General features: G+C 48.3%; 1 protein-coding gene across 3 annotated transcripts in view; it reads right to left on the bottom strand.

The window, feature by feature from the left end:
* Window positions 1-9,781: 9,781 nt before the first annotated feature.
* Nipal3 (NIPA like domain containing 3) overlaps window positions 9,782-15,292 on the bottom strand; it is a 38,089-nt gene continuing 32,578 nt past the window's right edge. For all 3 annotated transcript variants that reach the window (XM_050154728.1, XM_050154713.1, XM_050154720.1), the window contains one exon: window positions 9,782-13,594. In XM_050154728.1, coding sequence (XP_050010685.1) covers window positions 13,395-13,594 — 200 coding nt within the window. In that variant the 3' untranslated portion in view covers window positions 9,782-13,394. The remainder of the gene's footprint in view (window positions 13,595-15,292) is intronic.

Genomic DNA, 15,292 nt, shown 5'->3' with positions numbered 1-15,292 from the left:
CGAGGTCTCTGCCAGTGGTAGCACCGAGGCTGGCTGGCATCAGTGCGTTAGTTTAATTTGACTGAGGCCAGCCTGACGGGGAGCTGTGCTTTCCTTCAGCTCACAGGCTGGATGACGGGTACAGAGCTGGAGATCTTGTCTCAGCTCCGGCTAGAAGGAATCTGCTCTGCTGGCCCTCAGTATGGTTCAGCGGCTGAAGGTGCTTGCTCCCCCAGGACCAGCATGGTGGAAGGAGAGAACCAACTCCCACAACTATTCCTTGATCTCCACACGGCTGCCCTTCCAAATAAAAGAAATAAGTAAAAGGGTCCCAGGACAGCCAGGATTATGACACAGAGAAACTCTGTCTGGGGTAGGGGTGGGGTGGTGGTGGCCGACTGGACCAAAATAGTAAAAGAAAGTCAGCTTTTATCACTCAAGACCCCTCGGAGGACAAGTGGAGTAAAGGGGTCAAAGCAAAGGAGTGACACAGTGTTGTCACTTGGCAAGGGTTATGGGTATAAAGAGCAATGAAATTCGTAGCATCTTCATCAGAGTTAGATCTAAGGAAGCGCTGTAGCTCCTACAGTGTCTGCTGCGGGGTCACACGGTTGGATCCCTCTTGCCTAGTTTCTGCAGCCTCTCACCCTGTGGCTGCTGAGCAATTTTGACAGGTTAAATTCTTCACTTTTTTCACTAAAGAATGCTTACGGAGAGTGACTTCCATTGTCAGGGTCACACTAGGAACCGCAGTAATTTTTCTTCTGATGTTCTCTTAACACAGCAGTTTCTGAGATGGCTCAGTTGGTAAAGCACTGGGGTTCCGTCTTAAACAATAAACAAGCAAATGGGGAACAGTTGAGGAAGACACCCAACATCAGTTTCTGGCCTCCACATACTTGTGCATGTGTGTGCAAACACAGAGACGTGTACATATCACACATATACACAACGGAGTTTTCGGTCAATGTGTCTAGGACTGCTGCCTTCTCTAATCCTGCTTAGTGATGCATGAGAACTAGGAGGAATATAGGAAGAGCTGTGAGCCCCTCTAAAAGCCTGTTTTCCTTGGGTTTTAAGACCCTGTGCTGGGGGTTGAGCCTGGAAGGGACAGCTCACTAGGAGCCCACCCTGACACACGTGTATGAACTCCTAATGCTCCCATCTGCTGGAACCCTGGAGGTCGGAGGACTTGTTTCTTTTTTTTTTTTTTTTTTTTTTTTTTTTTTTTTTTTTTTTTTTGGTTTTTTCGAGACAGGGTTTCTCTGTGGTTTTGGAGCCTGTCCTGGAACTAGCTCTTGTAGACCAGGCTGGTCTCGAACTCACAGAGATCCGCCTGCCTCTGCCTCCCGAGTGCTGGGATTAAAGGCGTGCGCCACCACCGCCGGCGGGAGGACTTGTTTCTATTACTGAAAGGAAAGGGGGTGAACAGAGCTGGCAATGTGGACCACTGCTTCCTAACAGTAGGACAAGGATTCAGATCAGAGGATCTGGCTTAGACAGGAGCTGTGCAGGTGGCAATGGGGAGAAATGGCAAGACTGTGGATGTGCTCCAAAGGCAAAGCGAGGAACAGTCACTCATGAGAGCCATGGGAACTTGGAGTAGTGGGGAACACACTTCTGGGACCTCCGCAGGTGAGTTGGAGGGTGGTGTGGTGTCAGCTGAATCCATGGGCTCAGCTGAGATGGCCCTGAGAGAGTAGGCAGAATAAAACACAAAGGTCAAAAGTCAGAAGTCAGATCTTTGTGCCTGCCTTCACGGCAAAGGAAAAATTGCTGCTGTATTGTGAACAAGGCCAAGAGCAAGAGACTGAGAGAACAGGAACAGAATCTTCCACGTCCTCCCTCCTCCCCATCATGTGTGGCAAGGTGACAGGCACTGTGTGTAAGGAATGTTTGCTCTGAATGAGCTTGGCACAAACTCCCATTGGCACCCTACCTTGCTTGCCTCATCTCTGTGGTTTGAGTTACAGGCAGAGAGAAAACGATCGCTCCATCCTTTGAAACGGGGCTAGGGTTGATAAGCAGTTTCTGTCCCACAAAACTCAGGAGAGCCTGTTAGCTGATGCCTTGGGTCCTAAGTAGCTCGGCTCCTGCAGCAAAGTTTCCAGACACACGATCTCATTTCCGATTTTCGCATCCGATGTGCAAGCAGTTGATACACTGAAAGCATCCTTGATGGGTCTGCTGGAGGAATGAAAAGGCTTGTGGCTGTTCCCAGAGACAGTCTGCCACTCTATCAACTAGATGGACACCTAATCTGTGATCCAGAGATTCCACTCCTGGGCATATGCTGAAGAGGAATGCCCAACTCTATCTCACCCCCTCCGAAAAGAAAGAAAGAAAGAAAAAAAGAAAGAAAGAAAGAAAGAAAGAAAGAAAGAAAGAAAGAAAGAAAAGAGGGTAGGGAAATGGTTCTGTGAATAAAATGTCTACTGCCCGGGTATGAGGATTGCTGTTCAGATCCACTCGAGGGGGTGTGGCATTTGCTGTAACTCCAGCAGAAGACTGAGACAGAAGATCGCTGGAGCAAACTGGCAGGCTGGATTAGGCAAGCTCTGGGTTCAACTGGGAGTCCCTGCCTTATGAATACAGTGGAAAGCGATTGAGGAAGACTTTGACGTCCCTGGGCCATTCCAGACGCGTGCACAAATGTGCAGGTACACCCATAGATAACATACAAGCAAACAAGCAAGTGCACACACACACACACTTTCTTTTTTTCATTTTCACACACACACACACACACACACACTTTCTAAAATATTTTACTTAATTTTATTTTTTGGGTTTTTTGAGACAGGGTTTCTCTGTGTAACAGCCCTGGCTATCCTGGTACTCACTCTGTAGACCAGGCCTATCTCTCTGTCTTCCTGAGTGCCACCTGGCCACTCTTTTCTTTCTTTCTTCCTTTCTTTCTTTCTTTCTTTCTTTCTTTCTTTCTTTCTTTCTTTCTTTCTTTCTTTCTTTTTTAAAGAGACTTGTCCAAGAGTTCTCTGGACATGTTTGCTCATTCATATTATATCTGAGTTGGAAGTGTCTCACATGCCCATCAGCTGAGTGGCTAATAAAAGCATTTTAAACATCTGCTGACCTATCTTAGTTCTTTGAACTGACTAACAGAACCAAGGCTGTTCTTTCTTTTCTTCTCCTATTTCCTGCCCTGCACACACACTTTCTCTTTTTTGGTAAAACAGAGTCTCTAGCCCAGGCTGGCTTTGAACCCTCCACATAGCCGATGATGGCCTTGAACTTTTGATCCTCCTGCTTCCACCTCTCCACTACTGGGATTACACGTGTGTACTACCACAGCTGATTTACGATGTTCTGGGGATGGAACTCAGGGCTTCGTACATGCTAAGCAAACACTACTAAGGGAGCTACATGCCCAGCCCCCAGGTTAATTTTGTTTATCCAGTAAGGAATGAACAAAAAGCACCTGTCTTTATTACAAGGCATACTCTTTGCCTTTTGCTAGTCTCCTTTTCTTCTCTAGCCTGCAATGTGAACACAATGGCTGGAGTTGTGGCAGCCCTTATGGACGAGGAGGTAACTCTGAAGGTGGCGGCTGCGAGTGGTATGTTGGCTCCAGAAGATTAGAGGTCTAGCATGAGTTTTACAGGCGCAGGACTAGTCTATGCAATGATGTGGCCCCAGCTCCTATCACGACATCTGGTGCTGGTGGAGAATAAGAGGTCCCCGGCTGTGGAAGAGAAGGGGAGGCAGGAACCATCTGCTGATGTTGGTGAGAGAGATGGGCTCCCAAGAGGTCACACTGAGGCTGGAAGCTGAGAGGCCGGGAGCTGAACTCTATGGGTCAACACCACCCTCCCAACCCCTATTCCTCACCCCCAACTACCTACCTGTGCCGCTGATTCAATCCAGGATCTACCATCCACTCTAGATGAAGCTCCTGAAACGAACCCGTTTCCCTGGTAACGTATTTTGTATCTACTTCTGGTTGAATCAACCATTTCCCCATCAGTAGCCACAAGTGACCCAGAGATTTAACATTTATTTATTTTGGTGTTCCTGTGTGTGCACATCCCATATGTGTAGCAGAGGTTAACTTTAACAAGTTGATTCCATACTGTGGAACCTGGGAATCTAACTCAGGCTGTCGGGCTTGTTGGCAACACCTTGAATTTACATCACCTGCCCTGTTATCCAGTAATTTCTTAAAGGCACCGCTTTCAATGTTGGTGGGGAGATGAGTCCTGTAGAATTGGGATTATTTTAAATGTTCTCATTATAAAAATTGGATTTGCATGGTGGCACATGCCTTTAATTCCAGCACTCAGGAGGCAGAGGCAGGCAGATCTCTGAGTTTGAGGTCAGCCTGGTCTACAGAGTGAGTTCCGGGACAGCCAGAGCAACTGAGAGAAACCCTGTCTTGAAAAAACAAACAAACAAAAATTGAACTCGGCCTTTATAGATAATTTGAAAGCAAATGATACTAAGATAACTAGAATCAGCTACAACCCTTCGATATTTTGGTATATTTCCTTTTTATAATTAGGTTTGCTCTTGGGGTCATTCAATTTGGACCTCCCATCTACCAGCATAATGCCAGTAAGTATTTCCTTGAGTTTCAAAAATGATTTTAAAATGGTTTAAACTAATGATCTAAAACTTTACCCCATGCCATTACTTAGCTAATTGGTGAATCAAGGCTTCTTGCAAACTTTCTCTTGTACAATTAACCATTCAGCAAATGCTTTGCACATTATTGCATCCATGTTGATTTCAAGTTCCAGAAGAGGGCGGTGGGCCAGAGAGCATGAACATGCACAGACTTAGGAAATGACAGCCCCACCGCTGTGGGAGGCTTGCAGGGCCCACCCCTCCCACATCCTCCATGTGCACCTCACCACATCCCTCATAGCACTGACTGAGGTATTGAAGAGGCTTTCCTGTGTGTGTTCTACAGGCAGAAAGCAAACAACAGCAGCAACATGGCGTCTGCATCACAGGGTTGGGTGACCCCGACTATCTGCTCCTCAGGGGAAATTGCCCAAGTTCATTGTATTCTTTTACTGAGCTATTAGCATGGCTCAATTGACTATAACAACACACTGCATTTGCTGGAAAGTTTCCCTCTGTGGATTCCCTGTTGAAATCATTTTTTCCCTTCCCTTCCCTTCCCTTCCCTTCCCTTCCCTTCCCTTCCCTTCCCTTCCCTTCCCTTCCCTTCCCTTCCCTTCCCTTCTTTCTCCCATCCCCTCTCTTCTCTTTTTTCCTTCCTTCCTTCCTTCCTTCCTTCCTTCCTTCCTTCCTTCCTTCCTTCCTTTCTGAGACAGAATTTCTCTGTGTAGCTCTGGCTGTCCTGGAACTCACTTTGTAGCTCAGGCTGACCTTGAACTCAGAGATCTGCCTACCTCTGCCTCCCGAGTGCTGGGATTAAAGGTATGTGCTCACCAACACCTGGCTGTGATGCTCATATTTTTAAAAAGATTGATTTTATTGTATGTGTATGCATCTTAGTCAATGTTCTATTTGCTGGCAAGAGACATCATGATCACACAAATCTCATAAATGAAAATATTTAATTGGAGCTGTTTACAGATTCAGAGAGGATAACTAGCAACTAGCTGACCTTGCTTTTTGGCAGGTTTTGCTGCAAAGGACATGTCTCTTCCCTTGTCCCAGAACCAAGAGGAAGCTCAAACTCCAGTCCCTGCCCCTTCCTTCCTGCATCTTCTCTATCCAGATTGCTGGCTTCTCTATGGGCAATTCCAGTCGGTGTAACTTTATTGGGCAGTCTTGGGAGTGTCAGAGCTTGATCAAAACCTCCCACAACAAAGTATGTGTGCGTATCTGAGTATATATATATGTGCAACACGTGCATGCAGTGCCTGTGGAGGCCAGAAGAGGGCATCAAATACCCTAGAGCTGGAGTTACAGTTATGAGCTGTCATGTGGTGCTAGGAACCCCTCTTTGGTCCTCTGCAAGAGCAACAAGTGCTCTTAACCTGCTGAGCCATCTCTCCAGGTCCAGCAATCTCCATTTTAAAAAAAATTTCACTATCTTTTTCTGTTTTTACAGACTCACTATATAGCCCAGGCTGGCCTTGAACTTGCAGTCCCCCCGCCAAGATTACGAGTCTGCATGATTATGTCCAGCTTTACTTTCTTTTTTGATGATTTGCAATTTTTATGCTACTGCTCTTGTCCCTTTCCATTTGACTTTGAATTTTTATTGCACTTATTTGTTTCTGTGAGCATTTGCATCCTCTCTATCTGTGTAGGACAGAGGACAACTTGAAGGAGTCAGTTTTTTCCTTCTGTCCTGTGAGTTACCAGGAATTGAACTCAGGTCACCGGGCTTAGCGGCAAGCACCCTTACCCACTGAGGCAACCTATTGACATGTTAGCACCCCAATTTTTGTTTTATGTTTCGTTGGAACTCACTGTGTCATTTAGACTGGCCTCAAACTCAAGGCAATCCTCCTGCCTCTGGCTCCAGAGTGCTGGAATTACAAGTGTGAATTGTCACAACTCACTCTTTAAATTATTTTTTTTTTTCCAGTGACTTTAAAGAATCGTGCTGGAAAGATGGCTGAGCAGGTTAAGGTCCTTGCTACACATGTTTGAGTGAGTTGGATCCCCAGAATGTAAAAAGCTGGATGATGTAATGCCCATCTGTTGCCCAGAACTCCCTCAGTGAGATGGACAGCAGAGACAGGAGAACCCACTTGGAGCAAAGACGACCCAGCCACAGCAAGATGGCAGTCAAGAGCTGACCCCTGACCTCTACAGGTGCACTGTGTGCCGTGGTAGGCCCATGTGTGTGCATGCACACACAAATTAGGAAAGAACCTATTTCTCCCGGTGCTTCATATAAATACAACTATATATGAGTGTATATGTATACATATATTTCCAGGTTGTTTATTCTCTTTCTTTTTTTTCAGACAGGATCTTGCTATATAGTTCTGGCTGGTCTCGAATTTACAGAGGTCCACCTGCCTTTCCCACCATACCGAGCCAGGTTGAAGCTTACATTTAGTTATCTGTTAATAGAAATTGTTTAGATATGTCTAGTTTTAGTCTCTAGAAGGGAATATCAGGGAATTCATATTTCCAGCCACTTTCGGGAAAGTGCATGACAGTGCTTACGAGATGGAGGCAGGAGGATCAGAAGTTCAAGGTCATCCTTGGCTCCACACTGTGTTCACAGCCAGCCTCAGATACATGGGACACTGTCCAAAAGCAAGTAACCAGAAGACAAGTGAACTGTTGTAATAGACTGCGCTGACTCGGAGGCTCAGATGGGTGGACCCGATCCTGTGTCATGTAGCTCCACATCTCAGGATGGAATTTTACCTGCTCTCTGTGATCCCAAACACCTGAAAAAGATTTATTTCTACCCAAGCCTCAAAATTATCCAGGACTCTCTCTCTCTTTTTTTTTTTCTGAGACAGGGTTTCTCTGTGTAACAGCCCTAGCTGTCCTAGAACTAGCTCTGCAGACCAGGCTGATTTTGAACTCACAGAGATCCGCCTGCCTCTGCCTCCCGAGTGCTGGGATTAAAAGTGTGTGCCACCACCACCCAACCCAGGACTCTTTTTTAAAGATAAAAATTTAATAGTTACTGACCACCCACCTTTTAATTAAGACATTATTTTTTCTAGAAACTTCCAGAAACGGTTAATAGAGTCTCAAAACCATCTGATACAGAAGGTATCATTATTATCTCTGTTAAAATGAGGACACACTAGGACTTAAAATATATGAGATTTAGAGCCAGTGAGATTGCACATCGGATAAAAGTGCCTGCTGCCGAGCCTGATAATCTGAGTTTGAGCTCTGGAGCCCGTGTGGTGGAAGGAGAGAACTAACTCTTGCAGGTTGTTTGGATCCCAAACGTGCTGTGGGGTGAAGGAGACCACATATATATGTGCACACATGTATAAAATAAATACACGGAAAATATGAGATTTGCTCAGGTTGAGCCAATAGGTAATGGCACCAGCAGGGATATTTATGTATTTATTTACTATTTATCTTATTTTGTTTTTGGTGCTGGGGATGGAATCCAGGGCATTGTGCATGCTCAGTCACTGAGCTGCACCCCAGCCCTAAAGACCTTTAAGGTTTTTTTTTTTTTGTCTTATTTTGTTTTTGTTTTCAAGATAGGGTTTCTTTGTGTAGTCTTGGCTGTCCAGAACATAGCTCTATACACCAGGCTGGCCTTGAACTCACATGTGTGCAATGCCCTCACAGTCCAGAAGAGGGTGATGGATCCTCTGAAATCAGAGTTACACACAATTATGAACTGCTGTGTGGGTGCTAGGCACCCATCCCAGGTCCTCTGCAAGAGTAGTAAGTGTTCTTAAGTGCTCAGCCTTCTCCCCAGCCACCACACCACAACGGGAACATTTTGATAGAATATGTTTAGTAACTTTTTTGGCAGTGTAATAAGACAAGACTTCCCGGCTTCCTGAGTGTCCTGGGCAGCAGGCAGGGCTGGTACTGGAAGGTTGGGAGGTTAGCACAGGGCATAACAGCCCAGCCGTATTTCTCGTGCCTTTGTATTATGGTCAAACAAGCTTAGGGTAGCTAAACAAGGGCTCCGTGGTTTTGTTTCTTAAGAGAGAGTGACCTGAGAGTGGAGGGCATTTCTAGAACGCAACGCTGAGACTTCTTTCCTGGGCTCCTGGAGAAGGCAGGGCACTGTTCTTAGGGCCACTCTGTTGTGGAGCATTGCTTTGTGTAAAGGCGGGTTACATTCATTTCTGAGCTTCTGTTAGTGATGCAAAGACGTGTTACATTTGTTTGATTTAAATAAAATTAACCTGGGGTCAGGAGACTGAGTCAGCAACTAGCAGACAGGAAGTGGTAGGGAGGCTATGCAGAGAAAGCCTTTCTTGAAAAACTAAAAACAAAAACAAAACACAAACCAAAACCAAAACCCAGAAAATACAAACCAAGTCAAACAAACAAAAAACAACAACAAAAAAACACCCAAACAAACAAACAAAAAACCCCACAAAACCAACAGCAGAACTCGGGCTGATGTGCCAGACATAATCTTTGTCTAAATAAAGCTGAATTTTATTCTGTAGCAAAACGAATGATGATGGTGACGATGATGATGATGATGGTGGTGATGGTGATAATGTTGATGGTGATAGTGATGATGATGATGGTGATGCTGATGATGATAATGATGAAAGAGAATGGGACTTGGGAATTGTGGTGATCTGACAGAAATGTCCCCATAGGCTCAGATGTTTGAACATCTGGTCCCCATTTGGGTGCTGTTTGGAGAGGTTCTGGAACCTTCAGGAGGTGGAGGCTTCCTGGAGGAAGGACTCTTTGCCCACTTTCGGTTTGCTCTGCTTCCTGATGTGATGACTCAGCTTCCTGTTCCTGCTGCCATGCCTCCCCGCCATGATGGATTCTTACCCCTCTGGAGCTGTATGTTGCTTTTGGCCACAGTGTTTTAGCACAGTAACTGAAAGGGGTGTGGCTCTGCGGTAGAACATTCGGGGCTAGTGAGATGGCGGGTCAGGGCACCTGCTGCTAAGTCTGTCAACCCAAGCTTGATGCCAGGCACCCACATACATGGTGGAAGGAGAGAACTGACCCCCAAAAGTCCTCTGGACATGTGGGGCACACACACACACACACACACACACACACACACACATTCACACAATATAAAACCTTAGTTCCTCAGTCACACTAGCCATGTTTAGAGTGTTCACTAACCACGTGTGGATGGCAGAACTGACATGGAACATTCTACTAGGCAGCTGCTGAAGTATTAGCTGAACACAAGACTCAAGCTCCAAAGTACTGCTTGGAATTTTAATTAAATACCGCTTTATAATGTTATCTGCACACAGTACACACATTCTTTGTGAACTAACACATGCTGTATTAGTTTTGATGTTAACAAAATATAAGCATCTATAGACTATATTCTAGAGTGACTTCATTTACACGGTGCCTTCACTGTCAGTTAGGGCTGGGTCACATTTGAAATTTGCAAGGCTGCAGGGGTGGGCAGGGCCCAGTCCTTCTCTGATGGCCATTAGTACAGTACCCTCAAGTTGGCTGGGTCCACCAGAAAGGCTCTCCCCGCACCCAGTACTCAGTTGCACACTGATGCCCCAAGCCCCGGTGCTGAAAGTGAGGGTGTCATCAGGCGGCAGTGTGGGGCCAGGGCTCCCCTCTTCTCAAGCAGCATCCACACGAACATTTGTTCTAATGTCTATTCAGGGACCCAGAACCCCAGGCTGAAGATCAGAGAGCCAGAGTGGGGGTGGGAGAGGAAGACAAGAGAACAAACCAAGTTGAACCCACAGTTGGTGACCTGTTGGAGGTGCCTCGGGGCTGGGAAGAGGCAGCGGTGTGACATTTAATGTTGCCAGCAGAGTTCAGCTGGGAGCTGGACAAGGTAGTACTCGGCCATAATCCCAGCACTCCTGAGGCTGAGGCAGGAGGACTGAGAGTTCAAGACCAGCCTGGGCTACATATTTAACGCCTATCTTCAGGGTGAGGATGGGAAAGAATGGGAGTGGGTAGGTGCTGTTAGAGCCAGGAGTGAAACCAGTCAGGGCTGTGGGTAGGAAGTGTGCAGCCCTGTAGTCAGCTGACTATCTGATGACACCTAGGGGCAAATCAAGGCTTCTAGGACAGGGTGGGAACTCTGGAAACAGGTCTCCCACGGCCCTGCCCCATCTCCACTCAGGAGCTCAAAGGCCTTTCTGCTCATCTCTCACGGTTCAACTTGTAAGATGGTGGCCACCATTCTCAGCCTAGAAGCCATCGCGTTCCTGGGTGGCACTGCCCACCTCTTTTGCATTTGACTGCAGTTCCAGTGTACCTGTATCTCAGGTTGGCCAGGGCTAAACAGCCCACAGAAGAGGGAAGGGAGGGGCAGAGGGAGGCTGGGCACACATGCCACTCCCAAATGATGGGTGCCCACCTGGGTTGCCATGCTTAACCTCTCTGCTCACCCGCTTCCCGATCCCTGTCAGCTTCAGACCTCCCTTCCGCTACGCACCCCAGAACAGGTACTATCAGAACAGAAACAAGATCTGATTTTAATTCTGCTCCTAGGGACCTGGGGCCTGACCCTGAGGGTGACTTAATACTCCATCTCCTGCCCCTGCTTCCCCCCCCCCCAATCCCACCCCAGAACAGGGTTTCCTTTCCAGTAGGTGCTGGCCCTGCTAGCCTCTTCCTCACAAATCTTCTGTGGCTCCCGCACTCTCTGGAACACATGCCTCCGACAGGTAGTTAAGCCTCGCTAGGAGTCTGTCTTCACTGCTCCTCTTGCTTTGAGACAGGGTCTCACAGGCTAGCTCAGGTTAGCCTAGAACGTGTGGCAAATCCTCCTGGAGGAAAGAAAAAAGCCTCCCAGGTGCCGGGACCACCAGTGTGAAACCATCTATGACTTCCATTGCTCTTCTTCTTTCTTCTTTTGGGTTTTTTGAGACATGGCTTCTCTTTGTAGCCCTGGCTGTCCTGGAACAGTAGACCAGGCTGGCCTCAAACTTAGAGATCTGTCTGCGTCTGCCTCTGCCTCTCGAATGCTGGGATTAAAGGCGTGCAGCACCACGCCGGGCCTCACTGCTTGTCTTTTGAGGCTCTTTGACAACCCTGGCTCCAATCTCTGACTTTGCAAAGCTGCCCGTTCCCTTGAGAGCTCTCTAGTCTTAGCTACACTTGCCAGCACCCATGAATGCATGAAAATCACCTCCACTTCTGAGCACCCTCTGAGTACTGGGACCAGCCTCACGAAGGCCTCTGTGTCTATCCTTCTCTGCATCACAGCCTGCCCCAGAGGGCAGAGCTCTGTGCGTGTAGTTCTGTGAGCTAAACACATGGTAAAAAGCCCTTCAGTGTGGCTGAGCCATGGAGCCTTTGCTCTGCCGCCGTCTCTACCTCAGGCATGTAAGCCACAATACAGACGTGGTCAAGAGGAAATACAGACGTGGTTATGGACTCTGTGCCAGATGGCGTCATTCTGTTTGGGTGTGAAGAGCTGTGGCGAGGATGGCTTATCAACACTGACCTATTAACACTGTCACCTTAGAGCGGGGTTTACTGGGTAGAGACTGCCCTAGGTCCTCTGGGGCCATCCAGCTTGCCTGCAGAACCCAGAGAGGGTAAGAAAATGGGAGGTGTGAATCTTCTGGCAGGGTTGTGTAGACACTCTCTGGATTTAGTGGCCCATGAGGAGGTTTCTAAGGGAGTAGGCTTTCTGGGTTCTGGGATTCAAGATCTCCTGTGATGCCCACTAATAATGCAGAATCTTGGGTCCTACTCCAGGTCCCAAGTCAGGTCACTAGAGCTGGAGTGAGAAACCGGCATTTTAAACAAACTCCTATGGGATTCGGATGCCCTTAAAAGCCTGCAAGCCTCTGCCTGCCACTCTCAAATGTGCACATCGGTCTGGGAATGGGGGTGAGGGTGGGGAGCTAACCATGATACAGACAAGGAGAAAGCTGCAGACCTGTGTGTGAGAAACGCCTGCTCAGCCTGGACCCAGCTCAGGGCCGGAGACCCAGGTGCTCCATTGATGGGAAACAGGTGGTGAAGCTTAGCTAGTTAGCGGTCTACAAGGAACGGAAGGGGAGGAGATGGAAGCGGATCTGTGTGAGGGCTCCGGACTCTTCCCAGGAGCCAGGTGTGCCAGAGGAAGAGTAGTCTGTCCTACTCGGGCCTCAGCACATCCCGCGAAGCTGGCAGGAAAGTCACCGGGCCAGAAATCACCAGGAATCTATCAGTTTGAAGCAGAGAGGGTTGAAAGCCCCCTCCCCTTGCCTTACTCCTGTCCCCCCTCACCCTCTGTTTGCTCGACTTCTTTGGAGGGAGGAAACAATGAACTAATCTTCACAGGACTTGAACCAAGCCGGTTTCCAGAGCAGGCCCAGCAGGAACTCACCAGCAGGTCTTCATAGAAGGAAGGCCCATGATACCACAAGGTGCAGACGACAGCTTGTTCCACTCAGGGCTGGCCCTGCTGGGCTCAGCAAAAGGGACACCAATATAGTCACAGACTCATGAGTGTGCCAGGTAGAGCTGAGGCATGCGTGTTGGTAAAGTAAGACCGCCTGTGGAGGTCTCCAGCCTTTCGCTGGATGTATAAAGAGGGGGCTGACTCTGTCTTGCCTTTGCTCTAGGGAATGTGTGGTAGGCTGCAGCCACTACCTAAGCTCACTCAACCCCCACTGGGCTAACCTGCCATACAGCCCACCTGGCATGCTCCCCAACTACTTGAAATGTCTTCCAAGGCCAAGGACATTGAATGGCTCCTCTGCCAGAGACAAGGGCCTCCCAAGATCATCTTACAGAGTTCTCTGTTTAAAACCAGGATACTTGAAAGGCAGGTTGGACAAAAGGGCGGAGCCATGGGGGGCGGGGCTGTGGGCAGTTATGCCCCCAAGGGAGGCAGATCACTGCTTGTTGGTGTGCTCCAGGACACGGTAGGGAACCCCAGGGGTGCTTTTGGAGCTGTGCTCCTCCTGCATGACGGGCAGTGTGGCCGGGGTGTAGATCTCAGAAATGCTGTCATTGTTTTCCAAGGCCCCGTAGGAGAAAGAAGCTTTGAGGTCGGGCTGGACCGTCGTTCCCTTTGCATGCATGTCCGGCATACCTGTAATGACATCCACGGCCCCAGTCATCACGCGGGAAGGGAGGCTGAAATTCCCGCGCTCCCCCCACAGACCCTCCCAGAGCTCAGGAGCCGATCAAGCGCAGTCCTGATTCCCCAGCTGCTTTAGAGTTAAGAGGAAACGCTCCTGTTTACACAGCAGGAAGGAAGGTGTTGGCGTCCTGAGTGGCAGGTGGGCAGGGCAGGACACCGTGCCCCGGACGTGGTAGATGCCACTTTGCTGTTGAATCAACTCAGGGATCCAGGAAGCTTACTTAGCATTGAGGAAATAGGGCGACTTTTGTACCCTGGAGACTCAGCAATGAGAGTAGCTTTGTGATGACTGGAGGGAGTGTTTGACCTTTGACCTGATATTCCATATCTCTAGGTAGGGCGAGGTCTGATTTCCATTACATTTATGGGAAACAAAGACCCAGTGTTGTTGTTGTTGTTGTTACTGTTGTGTTATTACTGTTTTGAGAGACAGGGTCTTTCTTTATAACCCTGGCTGACCTGGAACTTTCTAAGCACATCATCACGTTGAATTAACTGTCTCTGCCTCCCAGATGCTAGGGTTAGAGGCCTGTGCCGCCAATGCCTGGCTTAAGGAACGTAATCTTCAATTCCTGTGACCTTTTCTTACAATCCCTCCAGGAGATCACGTGGGGGCCAACTCGTTCCCTAACTAAATGCCAAGTGTCTCCTGCGAAAGGATGGGAACAGCTGGTCTCTCACTGCCTGGCACACCCTCCGCACTGGGCTAACACTACACGGCTGGAGACCAACGCCAGCAGTAATGTCTGTGGCTGAGGTGTGCTGGCATTTAGAAGGTAACATATGCTGTTTCAAATGTTCACCCAATTTTGTCTCATCTGATCCGTGAGGCCATGGAGAAGGAACAGAGAGCCGCAAGCAACTTACCCGAGGGCCACAGCTGCAGAGAGGCAGTGGTAGTGTTTAGCACAAGGTTGTTTAAACTCGAAAGCCTATGTTCTTAACTGGAGTGGTACGGGGCCTCCCTACAGACTGAACGTAATCCCTAAACAACCTTAGGACAGAGAGAAACTAGTACCCTCACGTCCAGGATAATAAGACAGGTTCCAGGAGGAGCAGCTCGCCCAAGGTCATCCAGCCAAAGAGCAGCTGGGACCCAGCCTGGGAGCCTGAAGCTTTAACATCAGCTGGAGAAGGCCTCTAGCCTCCATGTGATGCAGACACAATGGATGGTTGTCTCGAGGACCAGTTTACGAGTCTGTGGTCTGTGCTTGGACTGTGGCTCCATCAGCAGAGGGCATGCCTGCTTGCCCAGCACACACAAAGCTTTGGTTTGGATCCCAGGCACCACATAAAATCAGGCATGATGGCCCATCCCTGTAATCCTAGCATTCAGGAGGCAGAAGCAGGAGGTTCAGAAGTTCAAAGTAATCCTCTGTCATATAGAGTCCACAGCCAACCTGAGCTACACAAGACCCCGTCTTTAAAAAAGTAAGTTTATGGTTTGGGGCTCATGGGCGTAGCAGGGCAGGTGAATGTGTCTGCTACTCAGGGGAGAGTTAGTTTACTGAGCACTGCATAGCTTTGAATTTTGTCAGTGCCTCCAGCTCTATGCCAAGAGTGTGATGGGTATGGGTTTGCATCGTAGAACATGGAGTGTTAGGGATATCTACTAGGGGGTCTTAGGTTTGGGTTGGGGGACCTGAG

Source organism: Alexandromys fortis, unplaced genomic scaffold (assembly GCF_014885135.2).
Source record: "Alexandromys fortis isolate MF-2015 unplaced genomic scaffold, M_Fortis_MF-2015_v1.1 scaffold_26, whole genome shotgun sequence".
Lineage (NCBI taxonomy): Eukaryota > Metazoa > Chordata > Mammalia > Rodentia > Cricetidae > Alexandromys > Alexandromys fortis.
The sequence above is the reverse complement of the archived record's forward strand: the minus strand, read 5'-3'. Positions and strand labels throughout refer to the sequence as shown.